This window comes from Condylostylus longicornis, unplaced genomic scaffold, assembly GCF_029603195.1.
Source record: "Condylostylus longicornis isolate FDR11 unplaced genomic scaffold, ASM2960319v2 ptg000055l, whole genome shotgun sequence".
NCBI classification, from domain to species: Eukaryota; Metazoa; Arthropoda; class Insecta; order Diptera; family Dolichopodidae; genus Condylostylus; species Condylostylus longicornis.
The window spans coordinates 2,027,274-2,047,390 of NW_026578024.1; the positions used below are offsets into that span (position 1 = coordinate 2,027,274).

The 20,117-nt window shown below is 24.7% G+C and overlaps 2 protein-coding genes across 2 annotated transcripts in view; both read right to left on the bottom strand.

Annotated features, from left to right (window-relative positions):
- The window catches only part of LOC129611666 (prolyl 4-hydroxylase subunit alpha-1), a 37,357-nt gene extending 21,249 nt beyond the window's left edge, over positions 1 to 16,108 (bottom strand). Inside the window, exon 1 of the mRNA XM_055524918.1 lies at positions 15,438 to 16,108. The gene's annotated coding sequence lies outside the window, so the exon portion shown is untranslated. The remainder of the gene's footprint in view (positions 1 to 15,437) is intronic.
- A 1,072-nt stretch (positions 16,109 to 17,180) lies between these two features.
- On the bottom strand, positions 17,181 to 18,881 carry LOC129612037 (uncharacterized). The gene is made up of 3 exons (XM_055525480.1): positions 18,553 to 18,881; positions 18,305 to 18,499; positions 17,181 to 18,234 (listed from the first exon to the last, which is right to left on the bottom strand). The coding sequence occupies exons 1-3, from the start codon at positions 18,781 to 18,783 to the stop codon at positions 17,803 to 17,805; spliced, it is 858 nt and encodes a 285-aa protein (XP_055381455.1). The 5' UTR covers positions 18,784 to 18,881; the 3' UTR covers positions 17,181 to 17,802.
- Between the last annotated feature and the right edge of the window lie 1,236 nt (positions 18,882 to 20,117).

Sequence of the window (20,117 nt, forward strand, 5' to 3'; positions counted from 1 at the left end):
CACTAGCACTTCGGACCTCCCGAAAGTATTTCAATACGCACTATTTATCGCCCTTTAGTATTTTCTAGCACTAACAATTGCACTAGCACTAGTGACAGTTATTAAATCTTTCGGAAGAATAAGTGTTACATCGGTTCACATTTTTATAACATTTTTATATCAAAATTAATTGACATTTTTGTGCGCCAAAAAAAACTGCTATTTCAACATTATTTAGTCATTTTTGTGAAGGTTCTGGCAATATTAGGTAAAAAACTGCTTCATTTTTGCTGTTGAACAAGAAGAAAACCTAAAAATTCATAAGTTATTTATTTTCTGGAGCAAATGGGACAAATTGTGTTGTCACATATAGTATTAAACTGCAATAATTTTTCTTAGTTCCCGCTCATTTTGGTACTGATGAATTTTTGGAATTTACTTTAAATGGTAATCTTTAAACTATATACTAACTTTTTCATAAAGTAATTCATTTCCCAATTTTGAGCTGACTAACAGTGATTTGGAATAATAATATTAAGTATAACAAATCTATAACCTATAAATGGCAAAGATCTATCCAAGCATAATCTATAAAAATGTTCGCCTTAACTTTGTACTTCCTCACCAACAGCGTCCAATACAGTCTGGAGTTTAACCTACCTTACGAAAATATACGTATACGAATGTATATAAGTATATACAAAATATTCTTAGAAAAATTTTAAAGAAACTCATACATATATACGTATGAGTACAGATGTATGTACATATGTATGTAGTATTTTTGCCATTTTTTTAACTCAATAAGAAATAATAAAGGCGGCAATAAACTTCAACATCAAAGAATTAATAGCAAATTGTTTCCATTTATTTTAATACTTTAAACATAATTTAGATTATATAACCTCATTTTCTCTCCATACCTTCGACTCTCTTTAAACCTTTTATATTAAGCTGTAATTTCAAAATAAAAGAAAAAAAGTATAAAATAAAATAAAATTATATGAGCCAAATAAAAATGAAACAAAAATATGTTATTGAACAATTTTTCCTGGTTCAGTGGGTTTTTTCATCACCAATAATCGATCCAATGAAAATGTCAGAGTAATAAAACCACTGCTTGACATTTATTCCAACTTTATTTAAAAAGAAAAATGAAATAAGAGAAAGAAATTTTTACTTTTATAAAAAACACAAAAAAATGGGTTTCTTATCCTTTTTTAAGGTAGTATCCTTTTATTTTTATTATTTTGCTAAATAAGGAACAAATTCATAATATTTCGAGTTTTATAAGAATTAATTTACTTAAATACAAAAATATTTCAAATATATTAAATTTTATATTAAAAAAATACATTTGCGTGAATGTTGAATTTAAAAATTGTGAAGTTCCCGAAAAATATCCCGAAGAAAAAAACTAATCCTCGAATCAAATGCAATCAGAATTGACAGTACCGTGACGCAAATAAATAGAAGTAAAAACTTAATTACTTAAAACACATCACTTTTCTCCGAAATAATTAATAGCAATTAAGAATAAACTGAGTTACAGCCAAAGTTATCTTTAGTGTATTTTAAAATACTTAAGTATGTAATACTCTCGAATACTTATACTTACATTTGCTTGAAATAAATAAAACGTGAATAATCTTCCGACCCATAATTATTAATATTCAAGATTAATTTAATTTTAATAACTTTTATTTCCTACATCCCTCCTGGGAGAACCATAGAGCTAATGTATAATATTCAGTAAACATGAACCAGTTTCTTTTATCATTGTGTTTTTTATTGATGAAAAAAAGCAGATGGATTATGGGCAAAAAACAACAGGGATAAAGCTGAAATATTTGCTGATCACTTTGGAAGAAATTTTTCAACCAAATGAGCTGAATGCTAGTATTTCTTCTGTAGAAGATTTTGATATGAATGAAAGTACTATGGCTTTATTTAATGAAAAGGAAATTTGCCAAGCGATAAAATCGCTTTAACTGAATAAGATCCCGGGCTTTGATCGCATTACTGTTGAGATATTAAGAGAGTTGCCAAGAAAGGCTATGACATTTTTGCAAAAATTGATAAATGCAACAGTTAATTTGAGGTATTTTCCTCGTTCTTGGAAAGTAGAGGAAGTTATTACCCTTGAATGAAGCAAAGTCATATAGACCGATTTCTCTACTACTAATGATATCAAAACTTTTTGAAAAATTGTTGTTAAGAAGGCTGATGCATATAACAGAAAATAATAGATTGATTCCAAACCATCAGTTTGGTTTTAGAACAAGGCATGCCACAATTGATCAAGCACAAAGAATAACAAATATTGTGTAAAAGGCGTTAGAGAGGAAAGGCAAATATGTTCGACAATATTTCTGGATGTTGCCCAGGCGTTCGATACAGTCTGGCACGACGGTTTATTATTTAAACTTAATACTTTTATAATTGATACTGTTGCTTGGCAAATAAGGCTAATAGAAAATAAAGCTGTACATGTGAATTTTTCAAATAAAAATTTAGGTCAGGTGGAAAGAACATGTAAAAAACAATAGAATTAGAAAAGAAATAGAGAGGAAACTATTGGCTCCAAGTCAATGGGTATGAATTGCCAACATACAATAAGGCGTTGATATATAACCCAATGATGCCTGTATGGACATAGAGCTTGCAGCTATGGGGCTGTGTCAAGCAAGCCCACATCAAACAAAGACAAACTTTCCAAAACAAGGTCCTTCGTAATATAGTGGGTACTCCGTGGTAATATGGTGGGTCTTTCCTGTGCGCAATAGTGATATTCATAAAGATCTGGGGTCCCCCAAATAAGTGAGGAGATAAGGAACTGTGCCATGAAACATAAGAGGCGAAAATTTGTTATTTTAAATTGGTTAAAATCACATTTGCATTTTACCTCTACAAAAATTCTATTAATCTCATAAACCATTTTTACTTTAAAATTACTTTTACAAAAATATATTTTTAAATTTTAAAAAGTCGACGTTGGAGAGGGATTTTTGAATGCCTTTTTTAAAAATTAAAAAACTAAATATTTTAATCCTTTTTAATTTAAAAAATAAGACCTGCAAATAAAAACATTTTTACATTTTTTTATTTTTAACTTTCAAACGTTTTTTCTTTTTACAAATCAAAAGTTCCCCAAGGATTGACCTTATTATATTTCATTTATTAATCCTGAGAAAAAAAAACAAATGAACATGGGAGCCTCTTTGCGTTTACTCGTGTTGAGAAATTTTACAAAAAAAGAGCACTTAAAATGTTCTTCCATTAAATTAAAAACCACAATAACATCATTCAGTTAAGATCACCAGTTTAATGAAGGGCTCTTGAACCTGAATGAAGGAAAAAAAAATGCTTGAATTTTGAAAATAAAAAAAATCCTTTTAATAATTCCTAAATTACTAAAAAGATAAGTAAATGAATTAAAAAAGAAATTAAACAAAAATTTTCTTTTTTTTATTCTAAAAATCATAATTGACCAAAAAAAAATCCAATGACGAAAATAAAAGACACTAAAAAATAAGTACAAAAACAACAATTTCAAAAGTTTTCAATCGTTTTCACTCAAACATTTCCATTAAAGAACTGAATTTTTGCTTTTAAAATAAAATTTCATCGCAAAATTTTTTCAAATTCTTTATTTTGTCTTTTAGAATACAAAATTTATACACTAGGTTTATGAATTTTGATTTCAAAATCTTAACAGTGTGGTAATAACAGCTAAATCAGTTAATGAATTGGCATTGTTGAGTTTGTATTTTTTCCAAAAACGATATTGCTGCAAATACTAAGAATTGCGGCTTTAATAAAACTAGTTAAATAACAAAAGAATTGCATACACTGACATATGACTTAAACAAAAAATTAAATGTCAATTTTATCTAATCGACAACTAACCTCATTTTTTTTCTTTAATGTAAAATAATTAAGTACACATTCGACTACTGCAAAATTTGAAATTTTTATTCACAATAAACAACAAATCCTGTTATACACCCATTTATGCTAAAATAAATCTATGAAAATATAAATGCCATGACTAAAATGTTTTCTCATCTATTTATTTATTTATATTTAAACAATACTTATACCCAACCTTAAAAGCATTACCACGAAATGTAATCGACAATTTCAAATCAGCTTACATAGTAATAAAAATTATTGGTAAAAAACACACCAAATAGGTAAGTAAGTACATATTTAAAAAAAATACAGAAGAGACACTTAAACTTTTGTCACGATATTGGAATCCATTGTAATTGGAATGCAACACACAAAAATATTCAACAATCGATTTACAATATTGCTTTAACTGGATGCTGTGGATGACATAAAGATGCAAACAATATAATTACAGCAATAATAATGGTAAACTCGAGTATCACACAAAAAACAGAAACATAAAATATTGTCAGTATAGCAGAGCTAGCAATTAAAAAAGGTGATTGTAATCAATAGAAAAAATATCGAAAATGAAAACAAATATTTTGCAACACACTCAACATCCCAAATTTGTTGTGAAAGACAACAAAATAAAATAGAAGATTTTTTTTTCTTTAATCTATTAAGGTGATCCACATGTAGAGTACACCCAAACCTATAAACACAAATAATATTATAAAATGAAACTACAAAAAGCATAGATTTATATCACTTTGGAGTGTTATTCTACTAAAGTTGGAAATTCAACATTCCTAAAAATGCTTTTATTCAAGAATTTCAAACCATTATTCTCATTACAATGTATAAGTAAGTACTGTAAAAAAAAATTAAATTTTAGACTGCAATACGTAAGAATTATAAAATGTTGTTCAATTATATACTTCCCGTTATTACCTTAATTCTTGAAAAGTAAAGGAGATGGAGTAAAAAGAAAAGTAAAATAGGAAAAGTGAAAATTTGAAATGAAATCGAGAAAATTTATAAAACTTTCTTATGAACTTGTTATTTTGAGTGACTTTCGGCTCAATTACGCATAGAATAATTTAACGTTTCACGAAAACCTTTTGTATGTCTAGTCTTAGTTTAAAAGTTTTATCCTTGTAGATAAGTGATAACTAATACTTATATGCAGATAAGTGTACAAGCATATTTTTTATTCTACTTTCAACTACAAAATTCAAATTGTTATTCAAAGGATGAAATTTAATTTTGGGAGGATAAATGTAATGCATACATATGCTCCCGCTTTAATAAAATTTAATATAGTACCAATGAACAATCAAACTGTTAAAACTAAAAATTATATATGACTGCATAAATCCTCACTAACTAAAACAGTGTTTATTCAGTTACTTTACATTATTATAATGATTGAATCATGAAAATTATATACTAGTTTCCGCATAAAAAAAATTAATATAATTTCTAATATTAATAAGCAACGAAAATTAACATAATTTGAAATATGGGAAAGCATAAGTAAATGATTTAATGTAATTTCATTAGACCATAACTCAATATAGCAATTATAAATCAAATAGTATTATTTAATTGATTTAACAGTCACTGGCAATTAAATAAGTACACTAACTGAAAAAAAATTAAATAAACATTAATATAACAGTTTACACATAGAATTGTGTATGCGTTATAGATTATATATATATATATATATATATATATATATATATAAGTATGTATAATAAATTTCCCAAACTCAATATTTAATATGTAAATTGTTCTATATAACTGCTTATAAAAATGAGTAAAACATGTAAAACTATACATTTAATTGAAAATTTTTCACAAAATAAAATTATCAAAGCGTGAAGGAAAATGTAATTTAATAAATTTCTGGTACAACTCAAATATTTATTAAAAGTTTATTTGAGGTAAGTTTAGTTCTACTTCATTAACATAATATTATACAAGTCTCAAATATAAAGCATTTCATTCGTAATTAAATTTAAAATAAATAGACAATAATTTATTATTATGTAACTAAAATTTTTTTTAACATAAGCAAATAAGTAAGTAAACAACACATGTACTCGTATACACAGGAATAAGAAATATGCATACTTATCTGTATATTAAATTTTGAAACAAAGTTAATAAACTAAGAACTAAGTACAATTTCTAACATTTTACAGTTACACTGGAATTGTCTCATATCAAAGACACGGCGAAATGGTTGCTGCATTGTTTCAAATTAATTAATTGATGACATTTCATTTGATTTTTTTTTCAGTTTCGCTTTTATGAGAGTATTCTATTGATTTTTTATTTCAGTCACATATAGAGTAATATCGTACGTGACAATATTTCAGTAAGTCTACAAATTCAGTATAAAAAAAATTTTTGACAACAATGGTTCTATTTAAACGTGTATGCATTGATCGTATTCATATGAGAGAGGATGTGAGAAAGCTGCGTATACGCTCAATGCATATATTTGTATAAACAGGTATACATATAATATGTACTCAATAAATACTCACATAAAGAAAAAGGAACTTTACAAAATTTATTAATTAAATCTGTTTCAATAATTTTCTAATAAAAGAACCGTAAGGTTGAATGTCGTCCAGCAGCTCGTAAATATTTAAAATTGTCATAATTTTTATGATGTTTACTTAGTGAATATAGGAAATTTACTAGCAACGAAAATAGTCTCTCTAATCGACATACTTATAAGTACGTACTTATTAATTTTCAATTTATGTAACAAATTTTCACTTTATTCTTCCTACTTTCATTTTCGGTTTTCATTTTTGCTTTTCCGTACTTAATTTCTTTTCAATTACCTTTTATAATGTAACTAAGTACATATAAATATTTTTCACACTTCCATAATTATTATTACTTAGCGTAACCACCATATTATAACCATTCATATTTTAATAATGGCTAATTAAACAGTATATTATTATAATGCAATGTAATCTTGTGTGTTGATCTAGATTTTATGATTCCTCCATATTGTTAACATTGTTAATTGATTTTCATAAATTAAATGCTTACTCAATTTTTTTTATTCGTGTTTTAATTTCATATAGCAAGACTGACTATGTTTTTAGCACTAATGTTGTTTGTAACAAAATAAACAATAAATTTTTCATACACTCATTAATTCAGTCGCGTTTTTCTTGATTTTTTTCATAAAAAAAAATTGTCAAATCTAGATAAGCGTAAACAAAAGAACTGTAAATTGTATTTTCATTACAATAAGAAAAAATTTAAAAAGATTCAAGTTAATTTTTCTTCTCTTATAAGTATCAACATTATGTCAAATTATATAAATGATGTTGTGAATTTATTGCATAATATTAAATCTAGGTAAAATGAAAGAGAAATACACAAGTAGGTAAGTTCTTATTACATATGCTTAAGTCACATACAATAATAAATTTTCATACTTATGCATTCTAATTTAGAATACGATGCGGTAATACTCATGAATGCAACTAAAAATAAAACTGACAAAAGAAAAATTACAAAATCAAGCTATGTTGTACTTCCTCTTTTAATTAATTGCCTTTTTTCCTTCTTTATATTTAAGACAAACTTAACTAGCCATGTCTTAAATAGTATAATATTAAAAAGAATTTTGATGTTTAAACGAGTGTCGTAAAACACATTGCCCATAAAAAAATAAACGAAGCACTTAGTCAACTATTTGATATTTCTATAAGTAAGTACTTAGTGACGCCAAAAATATTTTCTTGACAGTTTGAAAAGTTATAATAACCTGAAGTTAACTTTATAAAATATTTCATAAATGTCATATACCTATCTGTAGCATGATTTTGACATTCAATTTTAAGATCCTTTTTAAGAATAACAAATAAATACTTAATGCAAAATTAATTTTAATAGATGAATAAGAAGCGTGTTTCAAGTTCTAATTTTGAAAATAATGAATGGCTAAATTATATTGCACAATATGAATGCAATGAAATATTTTTAAAAATAATTTACAAATCTCTACAAACTTGCTACAAAACCAAATGGAAACTTTTGAACGGAATTTCTCAAGGTATTCTTAAAATATGCTATTTATTTTACGGCAAATATGTTTTTTTCAGACATACACATTGTAACCACGATTAAACACCTAAACGATGATTTTAGTAAGATTCATTAAACTGATTAAAGGTGATATAAGTAAAACAGACACAATATAAACAAAGGGTTAATTAAAATTAATACGGTAAAACAAAAACAAAATTTCATTTCAATTAACTCATTGATGTTTTTGTTACAGGTGAGAAAATTTCTATATGTTTAGACACCTACATAATTATCCGAAGTACCGGAACGTATTTAAATAAGTAAGTAAGTATATTTGCAAAAAAATATTTAAAATTGTTGGTCATGGATCTTTGATTGTAATTTAAATAATGAAATAAATTACGGTTACCGGAACAAATAAAATTAACTTGAAATATTTACTTATAAAAGGTAAAATTATTAAAATTAAAAATTGGTTGCCTTTTGAAAATTTATTAAAATTTTTAAAAATAAAATTTATTTTATTATTAAAAAAGTAAATAGATTTATAGATTTATAGTTTATTATGTCATTTCCTGACAAAAAATTTTCAACGTAATTAAAATAATATTTATATTATTTGACTAGATAAATATGTAAGTAAGTAAGTAAATATATAAGCAGGTAAATTTAATTAGTATAACTAGTAAAGAAGTATATTTTATTTTTAATTGAATTAATATTATTTGTTGACATTGAATTCCTTTCCTCTATGAAATCGGGATGTAAGAATAAACCATGACTGTAGAAATTTGTATTAACGTCAATTACTTAGTGAAATTTTGCTGTTATTTTGTGTTGAAAGTCGTGACTTTTTAAAAATTTAATTTTTATTTTTAAAAACTCATTTTGAGTATTTTACAAATGAAATTTACATTTCGTAATAACTATGCATTTAATAATGATTTTTCGAAATTCGATAATCAATTTTTACAAGTAATTAAGGAAATAAGTAATTAATAGACAATCTGGGCGCATGTAACAGGTTTGTATCAAAGAATTAGAAAATTTATGAACACACAATTTTTTTATTTGCTCTTTAATTATTATATGAATACTTGCTCATGAGCATTTGCATATGAATATTTTAATAATTTTAAAAAAATTAAAGGTTTAAGTACTTAAATATTTACACCAATTTATTCGAATTTTAATCATAAAACTATTTCTGTTTTTTTTTCTGTGTATCATCTTAATTATTTAAATTATAAGTACGTGGTAAATTTTTATTTGACAAGTAGCTAATTGAGCAAATTACTATAATAAATTTTAATTTGGAATAAGTAAGTAATAAACCAAAACCATATTTTTTTTTTTTAAATTTTAATGACTTTTCAGTAAAAAAAAAATAATTTCAAAGTTTTTTTTTCTGTAACTACTTTATAAGTAACTAAGTACTTATTACTATTTAGTATTTGTCGAAGAGCAATAAAAATTTGCATATTTCTTCTGCACGAACTTAATCTCAATTCTTAAATTCAAATTTCTTAATTTTATTTTTATGGAGATTGAATATATGGGCTATAGTAAATGCTGCTCTTATATTGGAAATCGCTTGGAACCTATTTAAGTTTAGTACTTACACATATTTCTTTTAAAAATCATGATAAACTTATACCAACTGCAAGTTCATATATAACTGCATTACAATAATTCTTAAATCGTGCTACATAATTGCGTTATTATTAATGTAAGTAATACTTACTTATGAAATTAGATTTCTTGGAACCTACTAATATATTTATACATACACTTACATAATTAAACTGACTAGAGACTAATATTTTTTCCTATTTGAATTTTCAAAGTGTATAAGTACACGTAATTGCGTGAATATAAATAATTGTAGTTACGACACAATTTCATTGTAACAAAATACTTTCGAACGTTATTCTGGTATCAAAACTTTCTTTTGAGTTGGTATATTAAAAAATTCAAAAATAAAAAATTTCCCATTAAGTCTTGAAATGATAAATCAAATTTTTCTTAATGCCCCACTTTTATATTTTTACTTTATTTTTAGTGTCAACTATTTTTGATTAAGGTCAATAAACTCTTTAAAAAGATGAAATTGACTCCCACACTGATCTCAAATCTAAAGCAAATACTTATCAAAAAAAAATTTTTTTTTTTTAAAATCAACAATGTTATAAACAAAGTTAAGAAGAAAAAAGTATTACTTACGACCCTCTCTAAATATTAAAAAATTTATTTTGCTTACAATACCTTTTAACTCAAAAATATTTAAGAATATCTTCGTTTCTCAAATTGTAGATCAGTAAAAACACTAAAATCTATTTACCAAAATTACTGTATTATGAAGTATAAATATACTAAATTAATACTTAGGTGATTTAAGAATTTATCTATTCTCCCTTTCAAAATTAAACAACGCGGAAATTAACGTTAACAAAAAATTAGGTGAAAATTTGTAACAAAAGAAATAACAATAAGAAATTTTCAGTTTTAATGGTTGCTTATTCTGCAAAATAAAAAAAATGGGGAAAAAAATAAATAAAAACTTTGAAAGAAAGAAAGTAACTTTAAGATTTTAGTTTTATTCGCAATAAAGGCACGAAAAAGAAAAAAACTTCATAATTAGCTTTTTGATTATTCCACTAAGATAAGAATGAAAAGTTGTGATTAAAACTGAAAGTGAATGACTGATATTAAAACCGCTAGTTAGTTTTAATTCTTAACAGAGAAATCTCGAGTTTAAAAAAGTTTTACTTTCATAGGGTGACGTAGTAAGCTGACAAAGTCAGGATTACAATTCCTATGAAATGCAATAAGAACAAGCTAAGTAAACTAATTAAGTAATTCAAAATTCTTACTTAAAGTGGCTCAAATCAATGAAGTTTTTTGTAATTTTTAAAAAAAATATTGAAATTTACCTAGTCTCTAATTAAATATCAATTTTTTGAATTGAAATTCATAAATATTAGGGTTATGATTAAAATTTTTCATAATTGAGTAAATAAATTTTATTACTTATGTAACTTTTAAGTTTTAACTATATGTAACCAACTGTTTTTATAAGCATTTTTACGAAAAGGCATATTTTCTTTAAGAATTCATAATCTGATGATAATAATTACTTTTATATTACAAACGCCATTAGCAGCTTTCATTAAAAAAATCAAACGTAATCACAACTGGAAATTCATAACAAAAACAAAATTTATTTAGGTACGATCAAATTTTTTAAAAGTTATCAATCTTAAATTAGTACTTAAATTGTAATCACGCATAAGTATAAGCAAATAAGTAACGTACGTACATTACTTTATTACAATTGCATAACTTACAATTTCAATTTGCGAATCATTAGGTTTTTTAGAGAAAACAAATACAACAATGTTAATTACAACTTATGAGCTATTGCACAATATTACATTTCATAAGCTATTAAAGAAAACTACGGGTATTGAAATGAATGGCGGCGAAATAAAATTGAAAAATTGAATTTTTAATTGAATTTTTCTTTCCACATATTTAATTAAAAAATTTATTTTTATTATCTGCTAGTAGTTAACTTTAAACAATAAATCTTTCTCACATAAGTAAGTACATATTTCTAAAAATTAAAACATAGTTACTCATATTGGAACAGAATATTGAAATACTCTTGACAATTCTTTAATACTTACTTATAATTTATAAATTCGAATTCTAACATTCGAATTCAAACATTTCTAACTTACTAGTATTTTTCGAACTGATCATAAGTAATTATTTTATACTTAGTATGTCTAAATAAACTTATCATTAGTAAGCTTAAGCTTTTATCTTAACATATCTATAAAAAATTAATAACGATACATTCGTTACTCTATTTAAACAAATTCATCATATTTTAAATTATTTTCTGAAAACTTTTAATATTTGTAACACGTTTCATTTAAGTTTTCTGAATAATTTCTAATGCAACAAATGAATTTTATTGAAAAATATCAATCATTCTTCCATTTAATGGAAAAATTCAATTTGAATTTATTAAAGAAAATTGTATTGGAAATTGAAAATAATACTTGTGATTATTTAGTTTTATGTTTTTATTTTTATTAACAACATATGGTCTTAATGGCTCTTCGCATCTTAAAACATTAATTACAATGCATTAAATATGTATAAGTATATGTATATATTATATAATATATTATAAGAGTAGCTCAACTACATACACACATACATAAGTATATACATATACTTTTTTAATGCTATCCCATCGCATTAATACTTGAATTAAAAATATTTTTATTTTGCAATTTTTTTAAACGATTTCCATTATTGTTTATTGTTACTCTCTGCTGTTTCAATTTCAAACCGAAAAGATTTACTTATTAAGAAAAATCTATATAATACACTGCATTAAATAAATATTACCACTAAAGACTTATTACATCCTCAGTTTTAAATCTATAATTTAGTAATAAATTAAATATTTGTATCAAGCTATAAGAACTTATATAACTAACTGTGGCAGTAAGTATGTTACGAATTGTGAAAAAAAGCAATTTAATCTTTAAATACGTACGTATACTGAAGTACGTACATATGTGTAGAAAACGCAAATAGTTTAATATTTTAGTTTATTATTTTAGTAATAATAAATGATTATGATTCGATACTTATTATTTTAGTGTTGAATGTAAAGTAAAATTTAGAACTCTTTAGAATGGAGTACGTGACTTTTTCCCCTGATACATACATTTCAAGAATTAGAATAATTAGACTTTTATCATAAATACAATTACCATATACATATTTATATACGTATCCTTGTCAACAATAATTCTGAATTAAATTCCGTTTAGGATTTAAAGACCTAACAGACTTATGTGTACAACAAAATATGGTGCACCAATGAAAAGGTAATTAAGTACACTCAATAATATTAACTTTCTGCATCATTTTTTGTTTTAAAGTATTAGCTTCAAGAATCATAATAATACAATACATATATTCTACATAACATATCTTCAAACATTTCACTAACAATTACTTATTTATAATTTTCACGTTCTGTCCAAATTCTGTTCAATTTCAACCAATTAATTTATCATCTACAAAAGTACTTAGATGATTACTGAATACCGATTACTTTTATCACAATTCACAATTTTATCTAAATACGCAAATTCATGATGTACATAATGTTTATAATGTATATGGACGAGTACAGATACATTTTTGTACATTTAAACAAATGTATCTCTGAATGTACCAACATGTAGATGCCTACTATAAATACTAAATAAAACAACAGAAACATGTAAAAAGAACATAATATGTATGTACAATAAGTATGCATATAATCATAATTTATAATTATAATGATAATAAAAAAATAAGAAAAACAGGAAGAGCAGTAAATAGCAAAACAGCTGTTTTATTTTCTGAATTCTGCTAGATCTCCAAAATTGTGATTCATATGTCAGAAAATATAATGGTTGCACGTTATTTAGAAACACATACATATATACTTATATATATAAAATTTCATACTGCACATACACTTACGAACATTTCTCCAAATATAAAAGAAAAAGAATTTTTGAAGTATACCGCTGAATACATATTATGTATTTTATTTGACAGTTCACTTCCTGAATAGTACTGCTAAAAAAATCTCGAAATTTATTAAACTACTTTTGAGGATTTCGAAGAGCTGAAAATTTTTTTTAGATCAGTTCCTAATTTTATGAAATCAAAAACACAAAACGTAATTGTAACAATTGTATTTAAATGAAATATAATATTAACATTTTGTTCTTACATATTCTACATACATCCATATATAATTATGGTACATACATATGATGTATTTAAATAGCTCTACATTACACTTCCTCACTTACTTAATAATATACATACAATACAATCATATGTATAAAATAATTTCAACTATACTTAATAACTGTATGAATTTTATTATGGCAACAATTATCAACATAACCTAAATATGGACTTAATTAAAAAAAAAACAATAATCCGAAAAATAAATATAAATATTTTAAATGTGCTTAGACTGACTTAAATTATGGCAAAATATTTTTATTGTAGAGCAAATTTCAAATATGTACATATGTATGTACAGGCATATTAACAAGGAACTCTTTCTCTATCGGAAGTTTTATAACATACATACATATTCATATATATTCAAATACTTATGAACTTAGACTACTTATACAAAAAGTACTTACTACATCTAATACCATTTAAACTAAATTCATTGACCCTTGAATTGAAAATAAGGGAGAAAAAAAATTCTAAAAGCCGGCAATAGAGTAGAATTTATATTATGAAATTAACACTTTCATAGCTAAAAGCAAAATCATTTTATTAAAAAATCTTTTTTTTATTGTAGATTCGTTCTTTTCTTTCTAATAAAAATCCATTTAAAAAAAATTTCTTATCAAAAAAATTTTTTTAATCGCCTATGTTTTTTCATTTAAAATATTATGTGTGTATGGCAATATTCATGTGCAATAAACTGTGAAGGATATGAATGTAGAGAATTTTGGAAAGGTTACCAAAAGTAAGATAACCCTTGCTAATTATTGTGAAGAATAGATTTTAATAAAACATTCAGCCATTAAAATCAGTTACGTCTGAAAATATAATTTTATTCTCATCCTAAATTAGTAGGTATAATATAATCAATATTAAATTAATAAATAATATACCTTACTACCTAAATTACATATGTATATCGTTTTAAATTGGAACACGTTTAGCTCATTATTAACAAACCAAAAGAGTTTACTTGCATAACGCACTATCAAAATTCACGTTAATCAAAATGCAAGGATGTCATACAAATAAATGAATGTTCATTTATAAAGTTTGAATAACTTCACAGCATTTCATTTTTCGAATGATTGATAAATTATTCTCTTTATTTATATATAAAGTCACTAAATTGCGATAATGATTTGTAAGCATTTTGTCTGTAATGTAATATAAAGTATGAACTGCATTGTATGAACTGTATTATATGGTGATGCGAAGGTTTAAAACTAAAACATAGGAGAAAAAAATTAATTTTGTCTTAAAAATATGTAAGACGGTATTTATTTTTATACTTATTGTAGTTTTCTACAATTTTAATAGGTACCTACTCAATATAAATTTCCTCGCAAATCTTAATTCTTAGCAATATGTTTTATAGTTCAATTTCGGCAGTAGGTATTAGTTTTTAGGGGGTGTTCTAATAACACTTATTGTAAATTTGATCAGATGATGTACTTAATGTTAATATTATTGCCTACATTTTTAAATTTACATTAATTTTTTACACACTCTGTTCCAAATTATAATTCTTATCACTTTCAAAATTTCTAGCTCTAACTTTTATATTTCATTTCAAAATTAATATATAAATTGGTATGCATATATGTATATGTATAAATATATAATATGCCTACATGTTAAATGAAACTTACCATATGAACAACGTATAGTTATAGAATTTTTTTTCTTTAATTTGCAGCTATACGTACAAGGTTTTGATTTCACACTTATTGTAATTTTATTATTACAATTGACAATTTTTTTGTTTTATAAATAATAAAAATTCTAAATTACTTATTAGGTACTTAAATATATTGCAATAAAAAACAAATTCATTTGGAATTTCTTTAATTTTTCTTTTTATTATTTTCGTTCTAAAATTTACTTCAGTTGGATTTTCCCCAACAATTAAAATAAAATCATAGAACACACTTTATACCAAGCTCTTTAAAAAGAAATGTGATTAAAATTATTAATCGATTTTTCTCAAAAATTATTTTTCATTTCACTAATTAGAACATACGTGTGTAGGTATGTTTATATTTATGTAACTACAAAATTTTTCGGTATTTAATTATTTACAGCTTTTGAAAAAATATTGAAATTACTTCACAAAGGTTTACATACTATGTAGGAATGCATGTAAGTACGCACCCACATATATTTTACATTTATTTTACTTAAAAAACAAATTCTTAAGACACAATAATATAAATAATATGTATGTATAATTTGTATATTTTAAAATAAATTGTAATTAAATATTTAATATGCACATATCTACTAAAAAAAAAAAACAAACAGACACCAAAACACGCATCCGCGCACTATCAAAAATTTATTTAAACTGAGAGAATTCAGCAAATACTAAAGTATTTGAATCACAATCAATTTGAATTTTGATTGAATCGAATTGAATCATTTTTTTCCACAATTTTCTTCTTATTCATTGTTGAATGATGATTGTTGATATTGTTTGTAAAAAGAAAATCTGTTTTTCAACCACATTTTGAGTGTTTTATATTGAATGGATACAAACGAGTGTTTGTACTACATAATATGTATGTAGCTTTATATGTAAATGTAAAACAAAATAAAAAGTTGCAAAGTTTTCTACACACTAATATACATATTTCTTTAAAAGAGCTCTTGTAGAATCGAAATATACAATCACATTACAAAATATAAATAAGTAATAAACATACACACTTTATAAATCGACAGAACGAATACTTATTTATTTTCTGCATTCTATCAAATTTCAGCTTATATTAAATTATGAAACCAGTTTTAGCCGGCATATTTTTATTATAATTATTTATCAATCGCATTGCATACAAAGATATCGGGTCTCACATTGAATTTGGCAAAACTAAATTTGGTGGCCTTCCTGTATTTAAGAATAATATAGCAGTAAGAAGTTACTAAGTTGGAGTTGTTTCCGAAATTTATGTTGGCCGAATTTTTTAAATTCTAAATGGAAAGTAAAAAGTTGAAGCGTATTTCATTAATTTGGGTTCGACAGTTAGGTTAGCGTTTAAATCTACACACACTTCTCTCTGTTTGGGAAATAGTCTCTTTCTACACCACCTTTCTGAATTTTTTTACCATAAAGCGATCGGTTATGTGCTGGTCAGACAAAATATTTTTTGCCAAAGAAGAAATTCTTGATTTTTTATTTTTATTCACTCTTTTTCAATTGTTTTTTTTTTATTAATATAAATCAAAAGTGTTCTATGCTTTCAAAAGATCTATTATTGTGTATATTAGATTGAAGAATCATATGAAGTCGGTATTTTAAACAAAATGATTTAATGGAATGTGCCTTTCTTTTTATTTGCAATCAAAAAAATTATTTAAATAATTAATAACGGTATATTCCAAAGATACATAAGTAAATAAGGTAAAATATTTAAATTATAATAGCTTAATCTATGAGTTCAATTTAGTATTTAAAATCACTAAATATGTACATAGGCAGTCACTTAAATCACTAAATATGTACATATTTTTAAAATAAAATTATCTTTCTTCAGCATTATATGTTCTAAAAAATTTTTGGGAATATAAAATGTTTTTTTAATTAAATAAAATGTTTCTATTTATTTTTTACATAGCAAATATGTATAAAGAAAGGTTTGTTATTCTAGCCTTAAAACACAAGTTATGTAATGCAACGTAACACATATTAAAAAAAAGTTTGAAGTTAGCTTCTTGATTTACTCCTAAGCCTAACGAAATAAGAAATTTGGAAAATATATCTTAAAACTGTTTCTGTATGTGTACATTCAATTTATATTTTTAATTGTATTTTACTAATTTATATTACCTTTCAAAAATATGCTTATCTACTCAAATTTATGTATGCACATTGTTATATGTATTACATATTTATTGTACATTACGTTATTTCAATGTAATGTACCATTTACATCACCATTTACTTGTGTCTATTTAAAATATTTTAAACTATTTTAAATGTCTAAAAGTAATAACTAAAATAAATTTATAATTATTTTAAGGTAATTGAAATAAATCTGATCTTCCTTCTGCTAAAATTCTTAAAGATGATGCTATTGATTCTTTAGCTGTTACGTCTCGTTCTAAAAGCAATAACTTCCTTGAATAATATTCTTCTTTCACTTTAGCTTTTTTATTTATATACTGATGCATGAGGTGAGACAATGAAATTTTTTCTTTTTTGTAATTGTTATGCGATCTCTTCTTTTTCCTTTTGTGATCATTACTAGGATTTTGTTCAATATTTTGCTGGTTGGAATTAGTTTGTATCACATATAGACCAGCATCCTCCTCTTCACTATTGTATTCAGTTTTGGTAATTGGATTATCATGTTCAACTAGCGATTCCGATTCAAGGTTCTTTCCTGTAGTTATTCTCCTCATTGATTTTTCATTAGTAAATGAGGAATTTTCATTGAAATCTCCAAACTAAAATGATTAAAACAAATTAAAAAAAGACTATCAAACTAAACTTCAGATTCCACTTTTTAATAAATACCTCTTGTTCGTCTTTTGAATGATTATAAGAACCATCAAAAAACATTTCACTAGTATAGTTTGATTTTTGGGTATGCTTTGTCCCATCACTAATATATGAATTCGTTATATTACCACGCATTGTATTTTCTTTTAAGTAGGTATTTACGACTGAGGACCAATCTTCTGTCATTTTAGCTCGTATATCCGACCATGTCTAAAATAATATGTTCTTTTCAATTTACAATTCTTAAATTTATATATGTAAACCTTTCTCCATGATTGCCATTCTTTGTGTACAGTGCCATCCATACAATTTAATTCATTCGCAATTTCCTTCCATCTTCTGATAGCTCCTTCCCGAGCACACGCATTTTTCATATAACTAACGCCACGGTTACCATATTCCAATTCTGGAGAATCTTTCATCATCTCCAATAATCTAACTTTTTGCCTTTTAGTTAATTTCGGCCCAGATATTCTAGGCATACGCTTATTCATTTTGAAAAATGTATTATTTAACAAAAAATATGTATTTTATTTTTATTTATTTTTTTCAATTGTTATTTATTACTTATAGACTTTACTGTTGTTGGATAAAAAATGGTGGTAGACAGCTTGAAAAGAAAGTCAACTTGTGACATATTGATAGAGTTGCTGTTTCGTTTTATGTATTTAACTACATAAGTTTTAAGTAGTGGATGTAATGAGCGCGGCATTCCGCTTGCGACTGTCAAAAGTCGTGTATGATTTACGTTTATACGAAATACCGATAAAAGTGAAAATTGTATTTTTAAATGAAAAATGAAAATGGCAAAATTAAAAATTTGAACCTTGTGAAGGTATTTCGCAGTCATTTACGTGTAGATCATTAAATTCACGAGATTGTATTATATTTCAAATCAGTTATTTTAGGAAAAAAAAAAAGCACTAACTAAAATATAATAAACGTGTTCTTTTCAGTGAAAGTTATTATTGATTTTTGACAAGTTGCATTAATTTTAATATATACTTTGAAGTTGTCAAAAATGAATCAGTTTTACCAAAACAAATATTACTCATCTAATTTCATGATTTACCACATTTTATAATGCAATTAATTTTCTAAGAAACACCAAATGTTAAATTGCACTGTAAAGACAGAACTAAAGCGGTGAATGATAACAGCGGACATTTTCCGTTATTAACCCAAAACAACAGCGGATTGGTAAAATCAACTTCTCAGTTTTTTGCATATAATTTCACACACACATGGAAACAGATGATGTCAAAAAATGACGTTTAAATAAACTTGTAGATTATTTCACCGCCGATGTTAAAATTCGCAGTATTAATTTTCTTCATTCTGGCCGTTCTGGTCAGTCCCATTTATTTTGTGTATTCTATATGAATTATTAAATTAATCATTTGTATCATGTGTATTCTATATGAAATGTTCGCAGAGTCACTAATAAGAGAAGACTGTTTGACGACATAACCTCTGCATAGATTTGACCCTTAATACAGTTAAATAATAGGCTCTTATTTCAGTTTTAGGTTTAAATTTAATCTTACTATAGAAGATTTTAATATTTTGGAAATTAAGTTACTCGATCAATATTAATGAAAACTTATAATAACAATTAAAGTACACTACATTAAGTTCAAGTATGTGTTTATAATATCTGAAAAAAATATTAACTTTGAGTAAAAATTTATAATTTGATCATAAATTTAGGCATGCGCCTAATCGCAATATCTACCGACAAAGTATAAATCGGAATATCAAAGAAATCTTGTGAGAAAATCCTTAAATTTATACAAATAAAACTTCACAATACGTTTTATATTTTTTA

Bases quoted from the DNA above. Each gene is read 5' to 3' on its own strand.
- LOC129612037 (XM_055525480.1), bottom strand. From the start codon at position 18,783: ATGAATAAGCGTATGCCTAGAATATCTGGGCCGAAATTAACTAAAAGG. The intron at 18,500-18,552 runs GTTTACATATAT...ATATTATTTTAG, and splicing joins AATGGCAATCATGGAGAAAG to ACATGGTCGGATATACGAGC. The intron at 18,235-18,304 runs GTATTTATTAAA...TAATCATTTTAG, and splicing joins ATTCAAAAGACGAACAAGAG to TTTGGAGATTTCAATGAAAA.